General features: G+C 49.3%; 1 protein-coding gene across 2 annotated transcripts in view; it reads right to left on the minus strand.

Annotated features, from left to right (window-relative positions):
• Positions 1-14,102, minus strand: part of galnt11 (UDP-N-acetyl-alpha-D-galactosamine:polypeptide N-acetylgalactosaminyltransferase 11 (GalNAc-T11)) — a 34,016-nt gene that overhangs the window by 12,511 nt on the left and 7,403 nt on the right. For both annotated transcript variants that reach the window (XM_062520846.1, XM_062520847.1), the window contains exons 3-7: positions 10,755-10,878; positions 8,914-9,080; positions 6,502-6,627; positions 5,282-5,522; positions 2,080-2,197 (exon numbers count right to left, since the gene is read on the minus strand). In XM_062520846.1, the coding sequence (XP_062376830.1) occupies positions 2,080-2,197; positions 5,282-5,522; positions 6,502-6,627; positions 8,914-9,080; positions 10,755-10,878 (776 nt within the window). The remainder of the gene's footprint in view (positions 1-2,079; positions 2,198-5,281; positions 5,523-6,501; positions 6,628-8,913; positions 9,081-10,754; positions 10,879-14,102) is intronic.

Raw genomic sequence — 14,102 nt, forward strand, 5'->3', positions numbered from 1 at the left:
GATCTGCAACAGGAGCAACACAGCTGATATCTCATATACAGACACACACACATACACACACACACATCACTCCTCAAGGAAGCTAGAAACTGATCTCCATACACACACACACAGAGCGAAGTACGCAGAACACGCACAGATCACTCTTCAAATAAGCTAGAAGCTGATCTACACACACACACACACACACACACACACACACACACACACCACTCTTCAACGCAGCACTGCACGTCTCTGTGCACACACACACACACACAGATATGGTTACAGCACCCCAGGTGCAGGACTAAGGTCTGTTTACAGACACAGTACTCCTTCATTCTCATTCTCCTCATCTCTCACTCTCTCTGCAGGGAGTGTGTGTGTGTGTGTGTGTGTCAGTCTATCTGTCCGTCTCGGTGTGTGTGTACCTCATGTTCTGGATCATTTTTCAAGCTAGAGGTCATTGATGGCAGGATTTTCTCTGAACGCTAAATCCCCTCAACTTTCCAGCCGATTTCAATTTGAGATGACTTTATACTCCACAAAAACGTGCACGCGCATACAAACATGCACATGGCAACACACACACACACACACACACACACACACACACACACACACCAATTTGGGTCAGCCGTCAAACCTGCCACCCACTAGAATGTCCCTGGGTACCACAACAACCCATCTACAGGAAGCACTGGAGTGGCGGGGTGAGGAGAGGGAGAACTGTGTGTGTGTGTGTGTGTGTGTGTGTGTCTCTATGTGTATATGTATGTATGTGTGTGTGTGTGTGTGTGTGTGTGTGTCTCTCTCTCTCTCTCTCTGTGTGTGTGTGTGGTGTGTGTGTGTGAGTGTCTCTCTCTATATGTGTATATGTATGTGTGTGTGTCTCTCTCTCTCTCGATGTGCATGTGTGTGTGTGTGTGTGTATGTGTGTGTGCCCGTGTGTCTGTGCCTCCTCAGAGGTGCCGTCAGCATGCGTTTATTTCAGCTCCTCTCAGGGGGACAGATCCGGAGCGCTATTAAAAACCAGCCGCGCTGAACAGGCGACGGGGAAGAGCGAGAGGGAGAGAGAGTGTGTGTGTGTGTGTGTGTGTGTTTGTGTGTGTGTGTGTGTGTGTGTGAAAAAAAAAAAGAAAAAAAGATGATCGAGAGAGCAACAGACACAGAGAGATAAATGAGTTTGTGTGCGTGTGTGAGAGAAAGAGTGTGTGCGTGTGTGTGCGTGTGTGTGTGTGTGTGTGTGTGTCTCAGTGGAAGACCTTTTCCTGTAAAAACTGCTGCATTAAGACTTTAGAGAGTTTTTGGTTCCTCCTTTAAGTTATTTTGCCGTTTAAACAGTTCTTTATTTTTGCTGTGCAGATTTAATTCCCTTATCAGATGGTGCTGATCGGTTCTGTTCTTTCATCATTTCAGCCAGCTGGCAGATATTTTTTTACTTGGTGGTCGACCTGGGCACCAGAACATCACAAGATACCTTGTTTCTTTGAACGTGTGTGAGTGTGTGTCAGGGAGAGTTGAGTAAAACCTTAAGGTTTTTCATTTATTCCACCCGAAGAGAAAATAAAATGGAAGTGTGATGACCAGATGGACGGACGGACACACACACACACACACACACACACACACACACACACACACACACGCACACGCCAGTGGGGAGAGACTACCGAGCGCACTGCTGTTTCTCCAGCTTCCCACGTCTCCCCTTGGCGGAGTGTTTTATTTGATTTGAAGCTGTGAATGCCAGGGCATTGCAGGAGCCCCCAGCCAAACCACCCAACACAAGAGCACACACACACTCACCACAGTTGCTGTTGGCCACCAGGCAAGGCCTCGCAGCCTCCTGGAGAGTGTGTGAGAGTGTGTGTGTGTGTGTTTTGAAGGTAATGTACTCACACACACACACGCAGCGTGAGGGTGAATGAAAGTGCATGGCAAGCTTTCATCTTCGCAAGCCCTCTATCCTCTTGCATAGCATTTTAGTTTAGTTCAGTTCAGTTTAGCATACCATACATGCCTGTGTCTACGTGCATCTGCACCTGATGGTGGTGTACTATGTACATACTGTGTGTGTGTGTGTGTGTTCTTTACCCTGAAGGAGATCTCCAAGTTCTCCCCTCCCCAGATGTCCATGCCGCTGTCGTACTGGCCCAGCTCGTTGAAGTAGCGCCGGTCCATCGCAAACAGCCCCCCTGCCATGGTAGGAGACCTGCACGGAGACACACACACACACACACACACACACACACACACACACACACACTCCAATCAGAACCTCAGGGGGTCGGGTCACTCACTGCCACAGACTAATGTCAGGGCCAGACAGAATCAATCGAGCGAGCAATCAGTCAGCCTCCCTGTGACCTTGAGATGACACACACACACACACACACACACACACACACACACACACACACACACACACACACACACACAGAGGTCTCCTACTGAGCAAAAGACACATCAACAACCCACATATCCAGGGCAACGGCATTACAGTTACATCATCGATGCTGCTTCAAATGAGTTGAGAGCAAAATTACGCCTGTGAAGTGCTTTTGAAACGGGAACAGTCATGAAATATGGATGGCCCAACAATATTTCATAACTCTTTTCTCAGAACTGGTGTTTTGACACAACATGCAATATATGACCTCCTTTGGATCGCACTGAATTAAACAGACTCTGTCTGAAATCACAGGTCACAGACCGCTGCACATCAGCCCCAGTGTCTTCGAAATCAAAATGAGTTCAGAAGCTCCGGATCACAGACGTGACTGAACTGTTCCCAGACCAGTTCCCTGGACAGGGCACGGGCACCAGGCGGATCCGGGGGGGGGGGGGGGGGGGGGGGGGGGGTGTAATCTGGGTCATCTCGGCAGACGGCAGCGCCAGCCCGGGTGCCAGTCTGTCTAAAAGGAGCCGCCGCCGTGTGTCATGTGAGACCGTGCCATGCGTCTCGGCTCCAGCCAGATATTCCAGCTCAGGGCCGCGACATTCCCTAAGCAGGGAGGAGGAGACGGAAGCAGGGCAAGACATGGAAGATGGAGTGTGAGTGTGAGTGTGTGCCTGTGTGTGTGTGTATATATACACGGGTGTGTGTGTGTATATATACACGGGTGTGTGTGTGTGTGTGTGTGTGTGTGTGTGTATACGTGTGTGTGTGTGTGTGTGTGTGTGTGTGTGTGTGTGTGTGTGTGTATATACGTGTGTGTGTGTGTGTGTGTGTGTGTGTGCGGTGGGAAGGGGTTGGTAGAGCAGCTCTAGATTTGATATGTGATATACAGATACTCAGACTGTCAGTCAGACGCACTTGACAATAATGGTTCAAATGTGGCGTAAAGATTAGGAGAGAGAGACAGGAGAGAGCGCAAGAAACACGCTTTTATAAATGGATATAGACATCAGAGAGAGAGAGAGAGAGAGAGAGAGAGAGAGAGAGAGAGAGAGAGAGAGAGAGAGAGAGAGAGAGAGAGAGAGAGAGACAGAGAGAGAGAGAAAAACTAGATAGAGAAGGAAGGCACCCATGTGGGAGGGAAGAGGGATATGACTGAAAAAGGACAGGAGTGGAGATAAGACTGAAAGGGCCAATTCTATTCCATTCAGATAAGACTGAAAGGGCCAATTCTATTCTATTCAGATGGACTCAAAGCCACTCGTGCCGTCTGGAGCACAAATGGCCTGGAAGAGCACAGAAGTCCCCGGGGTCAGCTGATGCACCGAGGGCCAATCTGAGTGCATTATCGGCCAAACCTCACTGGCCAGAGAAACCACTGGCAGTACCCCAGGAACTGGGCATTAGTTCAGAATCAGATGAGTGCTCTCACACTCACACACACACGCACGCACGCACGCACGCACGCACACATACACACCCAAGTGTGCACACACACACACACAAGCACCCACACAAGCACACATTCGCACACACAGACACACACTCTCACACACACAGACAGACACACAGACACCTCAGGCAATTCAATTTGCACATTCATTCGATGAATTGAACAAGGTGTATCTGGTCAGAGGGCAAATCAATGTTAGCTTGTTTACACATTGCTAGCACCGAATAGCCCAAAATCCCAAAGCCTGCATAGGCAATCACAAAAATCTGTCAATACCCTGCTTCATATTCATGGCATCCAATGGCAATGAATATTGAATTTACACCAATAAAGCCTGGAGCACGAATATAAATGCTGATTCACAAAGCACAACATCACTGGAAACACGACTTTTATTTCAACTGCTATAAAATGGGGATTTATTGCTAGCACTAATAGGGATGCTAACTCCCACCAGAGATTTACCAAAACATAACAGTCGAGTAGCTTTGACTGGGGTCACATGTGTTCCGCATGACTGACCCGTTTAAACCCTGTCAGACCCTACTGGGAGACTGGAAGATGTTTGATGTTTGTTTGAGTGGAATCCTATGGGATTTCCCAAGAAAAAACAAAAAAAGTTATCAGTATTTTGTACACACTTTTCTCAAGAGCAACACGGACACCCAAACCCAGGCTGACCACAGCATGCACTACACCCGCTTTTGTTAGCCATTGCAGCTTTTCACCACAAGATTTTAATCTGCTTTTCCGGAAAATCTCAGGCCCTCATGATGCTACCGCTAATCCCAACTCACCCAGCGCTGCACTCCAAATCTCCCTACTGCCGTGAGATTCTGTGCCGTGGACCTGCGTCCACACAGCTATTGCTGCAGCTCTCTGTGGGCTTGAATTACGTATCGCTATAATGGGCCTGACGTGTTTTTTTTTAAATTGCGCAATCCTTAAGGTCCTCACTGTTCTATAGAATTACGGAGAATAGCTGTTAAAGGGAATTGTGTGTTGGACATGATCACTGTTCAGACCTCTATCCACACAGCTATTGCAGCAGCTCTCTGTGGGCATGACTTACGATCTCTATTATAGGCCTGCCGTGTTTTTAATACTTAAGGGTCTTCACTGCTCTATAGAATTACAGAGAATAGCTGTTAAAGGGAATTATGTGTTGGACATGATCACTGTTCAGACCTCTATCCACACAGCTATTGCTGCAGCTCTCTGTCGGCATGAATTACGATCTCTATAGGCCGTAGATGACGTGTTTTTGTTCCGTAAGGTCCTCACTGCTCTATAGAATTACGGAGAATAGCTGTAAAAGGGAACTGTGTTGGACATGATCACTAATCAGAATCAACATATCTTTAATTAATACGATGCGTATCATTTCCTGTTTCCTGTATCATGACGCATAATGGTGTCGTGGCGTTGATGTTCCTCCTCCTCACCTGAAGGGGGCGTCGGGTCCGCTGAGCTCGGCGGCGGGCACGGGGTCCCACTTGAAGTGCAGCCCCCAGTTGAAGCCGCCGCGCACGATGGGCGAGGGGCTGTAGACGAGCGTGTCGGCGCTGACGATGTCGATGACGGGGCACACCACGGCGCGCCGGTTCTCCTTGATGGGGGCCAGCAGCGGCTGCAGCCAGGCCTCGTTCACCTCACAGTGGCTGTCCAGGAACACCAGCACCTCGCCTGCGGCAGGGACGACACACACACAGCATGGGGAACGTTATTCCGAACACCAGCACCTCGCCTGCGGCAGGGACGACACACACACAGCACGGGGAACGTTATTCCGAACACCAGCACCTCGCCTGCGGCAGGGACGAGACACACACACACAGCACGGGGAACGTTATTCCGAACACCAGCACCTCGCCTGCACGGGACCACACACACACACACACAGCAAGGGGAACGTTATTCCGAACACCAGCACGGGGAACGTTATTCCGAACACCAGCACCTCGCCTGCACGGGACGAGACACAGCACGGGGAACGTTACTCGCACCGCAGAGATTTATCAGCCAAAAGATGTGTGTGTCAGAGGATGATTGCTGGCTTTGCTGGCTTTGAGAGGCTGATTTCTGGCTTTGTGTGTAGCCATTTACTGAGCTGAAACACTTTGAGAGTGTGTGTGTGTGTGTGTGTGTGTGTGTGTGTGTGTGTGTAGCCACTTACTCAGCTGAAGCGCATTACGCGATAAGACACTAAGTGTGTGTGGTAATAATGCAGCTCACTCACCTGTGGCATGTTAGCCACTGAAGGATAAAGTGTGTGTCTTTTTCTTTGTCTATCTGTCTACATTACTCTCACAGTGAGCAATGTTAGCTGCCAAAGTCTCAGGTGTGTGCGTGTGTGTGTGTGTGTGTGTGTCTCTCTATTTCCAGCTCTGCTCAGTCACCTGTAATATGTAAGGCCCAGAAGGATTTGGTGTGTGTGTGAGTGTGTGTGTGTGTGTGTGTGTGTGTGTGTGTGTGTGTGTGTGTGTGTGTGTGTGTGTGTGTGTGTGTGTGTGTGTGTGTGTGTGTGCGCAACAGCATTGTTGCTCAGTGGTCTGGAGAATGTTTGGGGGAAACGGATCAGGTGTATTCTCTCTCTCTCTGTGTGTGTGTGTGTGTGTGTGTGTGTGTGTGTGTGTGTGTGTGTGTGTGTACGGCGCTCACTCACCTGTAGCATGGGAGGCTCCGATCATTCTCCCCCTGATGAGGCCCTCTCTCTTCTCATTCCTCACCAGCTTCACCTTGCCCTTCAGGTGCTGCTGCAGGTACGTGTCCAGATCCTCCTTCAGGTCAGCTAGACACACACACACACACACACACACACACACACACACACTTTTACACACCAAGAGCAGAAGCCACTCTCCTACACACACATAAACAAGTTCTTCCACACCAGGAGCAGCAGTACTTGGCTATGTAGGGACGAGCCATGTAGGAGCGTATGTATCGTGTACTGTATGTACTTTGTCTTATGTCTTATGTCTACGTCTCAGGCTCACAGCACTCCCCTGCTTCCTGTTTTTGTGTGGTGTTGTCTTGTCTGTTGTGGAGCACACCGCAGCAAATCCCAAACAACTTCTGTTGTATGGCAATTTAAGTATTGAATTTTGAAGCCACTCTCCTTCACACACACGCACACGCACGCACGCACGCACGCAAGTTCTCACACACCAGGAGCAGAAGCCATTTTCCTCCAGACTGCTGAAAGCCTGCTCCTCCAGCTCCCTTTGTGCCTTAACTACATCAGTAATGTCAGGAAGTTCACATAACGCAGCCCATTACAGCTCAGCACTCCCCTGCTGGCTGGGGCTCCATTTACAACATGCCCTGCTTTCTCTGCTTTCTCTAGCAGGGCCACGCACACCTGAACAGCAGCACATCTCCAAAAAGAAAAAAGCTTCAGCCACAAAACACACTCAGCGCTGCATAATACACACACACACACACACACACACACACACACACACACACACACACACACACACACACACACACACACACACACACACACACACACACACACACACACACACACACACACACAGCGCTGCATAATACACAAGGCTGTTTCCAGGAAACCAGAGGGCTCATAACAAGGGGACAAATGTGTGCGACTAACACAACTAAACAACCATTTCAATAACCTTTTCATGCTCTCAAGGCAAGAGCTGCTGCGCCAGAAACAACATCGCTAAGAGTCATCGCTATTTGTCAAATCACAGGTTGTGTCTGGGAGAGTGTCTCTGCCTGCACTTATACGCCATCGTCCTCCTACGCCTCCTACATCTTCCGGAGCCTTCTGGAACCTTCCGGAGCCCCACAATCGGTCCTGTCGAACAGCACGCTGAAACTTTGGGTGAAATGGGAGCGGCTCTTCCTCTGCAGCAGAGTCAGACGCCCGGAGAGGGAGATTAGCTCAGCTGGACTCGGGCTTTTTGGCGAGCCGCCGGGGAGCGGCGCTGCCAAAGTGCTATCTGACAGGCCGCTTCAGAGGCCCCTACTGCTCGCCCAATAGCTGACATGACACCAGCCATCGACTGCACTTACTAACTCCACCCAAGTAGGTCACACATAAAAGGCTGGCGGCGCCGCCGATTCCACGAAAGTGACAGTCGAGTCGGACGACTGGCGCTCATTGTTTTGGGCTCTCCCTTTGTCTCTTGTCTTGCTTCCTCCACTTTCCCATGTCGGGCGGTTTCATCATCGGTGCTTGCCACACATTGTTCTAGAGATCTTCTCCCTCCGCAGTTCTTCATTTCTCAACCAGCTACATTTCTCACTGCTTTCTCTTTCACGGCTTTCCCTCTCACTCACTGTCAAACTCGCTCCCAATCTTTCAATTTGATTGGAACATCAAGCTTTCTCTCTCTTTCTCTTTCTCTTTCTCTCTCTCTCTCTCTTTCCATCTGTTGATTTCCTGATGTCTGTCTCACACTCGTTCTCTCAACACACGCTCCTCTCACAGCAGTCCTTCCTTCCTTCCCTCAGCCGAACGAGCAAACACAGCAGCAGACGTGCACTGCCTCGCCAAACAGCTGGGTGCGTGTGCGTGTGTGTGTGTGTGTGTGGGGGGGGGATAACTCATTGAGCTCGCTGTTGTCGTCCACCAGGAAGATCTCGCACAGGAGGTAGGCAGGCAGGCGTGTGCGTGCATGTGTGTGTGTGGTAACTCACCAAGCTCGCTGTCGTCATTCACCAGGATGATCTCGCACAGGAGGTGTGTGTGCGCGTGTGTGTGTGTGTACGCTAACACACCGAGCTCGCTGTTGTCGTGCACCAGAATGATCTTGTGCAGAAGGTAGGCGGGCGTATGTGTGTGTTTGTGTGTGTGTGTGTGTGTGCGCTACAGTAACACACCGAGCTCGCTGTTGTCGTCCACCAGGATGATCTCGTGCAGGAGGTAGGCGGGCGTGTGTGTGCGTGTGTGCATGTCTGTGTGTGTGTGTGTGTGTGTGTGAGACTCACCGAGCTCGCTGTTGTCGTCCACCAGGACGATCTCGTGCAGGAGGTATGCGGGGGTGTGTGTGCGTGTGTGCATGTCTGTGTGTGTGTGTGTGTGTGTGTGTGTGAGACTCACCGAGCTCGCTGTTGTCGTCCACCAGGACGATCTCGTGCAGGAGGTATGCGGGCGTACGGTCCAGCACGCTGTGCACGGTGCGCAGGAGGGCCGAGAGCGCCTCGTTGAAGAAGCAGATGACCACGCTAGCGGCCGGCAGGGCCACAGGGTACGACCGCTCTTTACATCTGCAGAGGGACAGGGTGGGGGTGTGTGTGTGTGTGTGTGTGGGGAGGGGGGGGGGGGAGAGGAAGTGATTAAATAGTGTTGTGCTCGCTGTGATTAAATAGTCTTGCACACTTTCTTTGAATACCAATAGGCGCATCTAGAATCACATTTTTGAAATGTGAAGTGTTGCTGTTCAAATGTTTGCTTGTGATGTGAGATCTATTGATCCAAGTTCAAAAGAGCAAGCCTTTCAGGCTGTTGGCTGATGCGTGCCTGTGAGCGTGCATACGTGTCTGCCTGTGTCTGTGTCTGTGTTTCTTTCTCTCTCTCTGTGTGTGTAAACTTCTATGAACATATGTAAAGCAAACACAAAAGTATGCTTTTATAAGCACAAAAATGGCTGACCAGCTGTTACAGAGTGTCAAAGCCTGTACTTTAACCCAATAAAGAGTCACTCTCTGGCCCTGTAAACCTGCGAAAAGTCCTGATTCAACAAACACCCACTCGTCCAGCGAGGTCACATGTCTCGCTGGAATCAGCCGACCCCAGTAATGATTGCCAGAGCCGTCCTGGTCCACAGTTCTAACCCAGCGGTGGCCACAGCTCCAACACACGCACTCGAGAAGGAATCAATTCCCATCAGTGTCCTGCACCAAGAGCGTGACTCGTATCGACGCGTTAGCCGAGCGGAAAGAGACGCACACATGTTTGGGTTGACCTCCGGGGACGCCGGCCATTTTGCTAGGGACGCTGCTTAACATTTTAGTCACTTAGTATTGACACGTATAGAACATACAGTGGTCGCTCCATAGAAAAGCTGTCTGCTGGGATTCATACCATTGATTGACATCTGCGCTGACAATACCACACATGCAACTGCCGTGTGTGTCCACTATGGTATAGCGCAGTACACACACACACACACACACACACACACACACACACACACACACACACACACACACACACACACACACACACACACACACACACCACACACACACACACACACACACACACCACACACACACACACACACGTGAGAATCTCACTTTGACCTGACACTGTGCATCACTGTCAAAAGTGCTCGCTGCATCTTGAAGCCTGGGAGCCTTGAAGTGCGTGGCGGACTGGCGGTCACAGCTCGCTGGAGCTTTCGCGCCCGTCTTTTAGAAGTGCCCGTCACCCTGGCCTCCCCCAGGACGCTACAAAGAGCAGCTCCGCGCGGCGCCACATGCCCACGGCTGCCACCCCCCCACGCGCTGGCTTCTGCCCCCCTAAGGTCTGGGGGGGGGGGGGATTTCTCGGCATATTCTGATCATGTCTTCTTGTTCGCTGTTCACATTTGGCCCATTGAATCAAATTACTCAAATTGACATGGTTGGCTTGTGCACTGGCAAGAGAGCTTGATGTGGACCTGAGGGAGTCATTTAATATTGCAGAGCAGGAGTGCATATTGATGGCAGGAATGTGCTAGTGGGAGCAGAGCGGGAGAGGTGTGGAATACCTTAAGAAGGCGCCCACGGAACGAAAAACCCTTTTTTTTATCTGACTTTAACCAGGCAGTGGTTCTGGCAAGACTAAAAGGTAACAGCTACTAAAGCACCAACTAATACAAGCTACACACATAACCTCAACGCATTGACATATGACACACAGTATATACATATACACACACACACACACACACTGACTTGTCATTCCTGGTGTCGGGCAGGTCCCTGTGGTAACCCAGGCGATTGCTGATGAGCACGTTGAAGGCGTGCTTGTGGTAGCCCATGTCCCGCACCTCTTGATCCTGCTCGTTGAAGATCATACCTGCAGAGTAGAGGTAGAGACATCATCAACATCACACACACATACACACACACACACAGGGCAGGCAGGCACGCACACACACACACACACACAGAGTAGAGGTAGTAGGGGTGCAACGGATCATCATTGATCCGTGATCCGTTCGGATCAGTATCTTCGGTTCGGCACACACATGATCCGCGGATTGATGTATAATTATTATTAATAATAATGTCCGTGTGTTCTTTTGAAGTAACATGCGTGTCCACAAGGCATGCTTCTAGTCCCTCCCTGCTCTGCTCCCCTAGCCTGCCTGCGCGTCTTTTCTGCTCTCACACACGTTATTAGCGGTCATGCCATAACCAGCAATACATGGCTGTTAGTTTAAGTGCTGATGTGGCTGCATAGCATCAACACAGTAGTAGCCTAATATCAAGTTCGTTTGTGCACACTTCTCAAGTTTGTTGCGCACCTACCTATGCTATGATATTTAGGTAATTTAGGCTTAGCCTACTGTTGGGTTAAATGTCAGCAATAAGCTACGCAACCTCGGCTAACTTGTACATCTGGAGATAGCTTGTGCTCACTAAAATCATAAAGGAGCATTGCAAGACACTCATCTCTTTTATGATCCCAGAAAGATTTTCTTCGACTTGTTAGTTTTTATTAACATGTATTTTATCTAATGACATATCCTTGTCATCATGCACTATATCCAACTCATTTTCTCAAGAATAAAACCGTGAGAGACTGAAGCCTAATTACCCTCACGTATTTCTTAAAGCGACAGGGACTCAATTACACACACCTCCTATGCGCACTCCTACACACCACATTAAAGATAGCTAAATCAGTACACAAATGACTAAACATTTGTAGCTACTAGTAATTATGCAGATTGTGTGTGGAGGGTCAAGCAGAATCTTGGATGCCCACTGGTGTGAATGAGCACACAATATTCAATATAAGGTGATTAAACACCAAATCAACTAAAATTGTAAAAAAGCATCGCAAAACTCATTCTTGACTTGGTATCGGTATCGAAACAATAATTTTGGTATCGTGACAACACTAGCCTACTTTAAACACATGCTGAAAGTGCTTGAGCCACGTTACAACATCCCGTCAAAGACAAAACTATGTTTATTTGTCTTGTTTTTTTTTTTTTTTTTGCTGATCCGAAAAATGATCCGATCCGTGACTCTTGATCCGAGGAACGATCCGAACCGTGACTTTTTCGATCCGTTGCACCCCTAAGAGGTAGAGACATCAACATCAGCGCAAATGACAGAGAAACTGATCAAGACCTCTTGCCACCGTGCGTGGAGCTCTTCTGAGGCGGAGTGTGTGTGTGAGTGTGTGCTTTTTGTGCAGCTGGCTTGTATGCTGTACACAAAAGCTGCTGGGTGCTTGAGTAATGAGTGGACTGAGCTCATCCATCTTTTGCAGAGCAGTTTTTTAAAATCGCTCACATCTTATGTTCGGGGGTGGATAGATAGAGCGTTGCTATGGAAACAGAGCAGTCCCCTTGAAAGCCGCGGACATGGGCTTCAATTGACCCCGACCATAACAGATCCTCAGCACTGAAGCCACACACCAGCTTTGATCGAGGTCGACATACAGATATTGGTACGCACACACACCCACCCACCCACCCACAAACACCCACACACACACAGAACATCAATGTGTTTGACAAACGGCAAAAAAACTCTCCTTTTCTGCCAACTTTTTCCTCTGTCTTCAAATTCATGTGTCTATTCACAGTTTATTTCAATCAGTCAGCCCTCAGTCAGGTCGTTAAAACACTGTTTCGGCGCGCAGGGATGATATTGGACAGACTGCTGGCATTTACAAAGGCAGCCTGGGAGGTGTCGCGAGCAATCGGCGTTCGCCTTTCATTCCTTTTTTAATGAGCGGCCATGGGAGCTAAATCAACACGCCACGTCTCCACACTGATCTATAATGGGGACGGGGGCTTGTCAAGCCGTCAAGGCCCATTCGTGAGACGGGGAGCGTGCGCAGAGCTGGGAGAACTCATTATTTCTAATGTGTACAGCTCCGAGTCTTGACAGCCACGATGCCCATCAGAGACAGGCAACTAGCTCTGAGCAAATACGCTGCCTGAAAAACCACATTAATCGCCAAGACTCCCCCTGGTGACAATCTGAATTAGTCTCACATTCCCCATCACTATGCAACTATGGTAACCAAATTCATAAACTGAATTCAGAGCATCTAGCGTTTTCACAGGTAAGACGCCTGAAGCAGGATTTGTACGTCTTCAGAAAGAGGATACAACTGAATAGGCGGAGATACTTTAAACACATTTTTACATTACTGCATAACAAACAGATAATAATAAAGTTTGACATTCTGACAAATTTCCACATCTTTTCCTGCCTGCGGCTAAAGAGACCCCCGCGACAATCTTGTTTTGAAGTTTCATTGCACTGTAAGGAGCGCGAGTGCCACACTGTGAACGGCATCTGTTGCGCAACGTCTCGTGGCCACATCCTCGGAGAGGAAACTTTTGAAACATTCATCTCGTTTGGCCGCAGAATCTGGCACCAATTACACTCACGTGGGCCGGAGTAATAGAGCTACACAGCCCTGAGTGTCATTGCATCTATTTTATATGCACATTCAGCCGTACGCCCACACGCAGGCACGCACGCACGCACACACACACACACACACACACACACACACACACACACACACAGGCGCACACACACACACACACACACACACACACACACACACACACACACACACACACACACACACACACACACACACACACACACACACACACACACACACACACACACACACACACACAGGGCAGGTAGGCAGGCACACACACACAACCACAGGGCAGGCAGAAACGCATACACACACACACACAGGGCAGGCAGAAACGCATATACACACACACACACAAGGCAGGCAGGCGCACACACACACACACACACACAGGGCAGGCAGGCAGGCAGGCACACACACACACACACACACACACACACACACACACATCATCATGAAGTGTCTTCTTCATTTAGCTTTACTTGAGCCTTTAGTTTTACAATGCGAGCATTTTATATTTTTTTACAATTTAACCATGTTTCACAACGTTACAATGTCTACCATCAGCACACAAAGTAACTCACCCATCTCTGGCAAGAGGTCTGCTGCCTTCCAGGGCAGTCAGGCACCCACCCACACATAATGAAGTGTCTGCT

The sequence above is a fragment of the Sardina pilchardus genome, chromosome 19 (assembly GCF_963854185.1).
Source record: "Sardina pilchardus chromosome 19, fSarPil1.1, whole genome shotgun sequence".
Lineage (NCBI taxonomy): Eukaryota > Metazoa > Chordata > Actinopteri > Clupeiformes > Clupeidae > Sardina > Sardina pilchardus.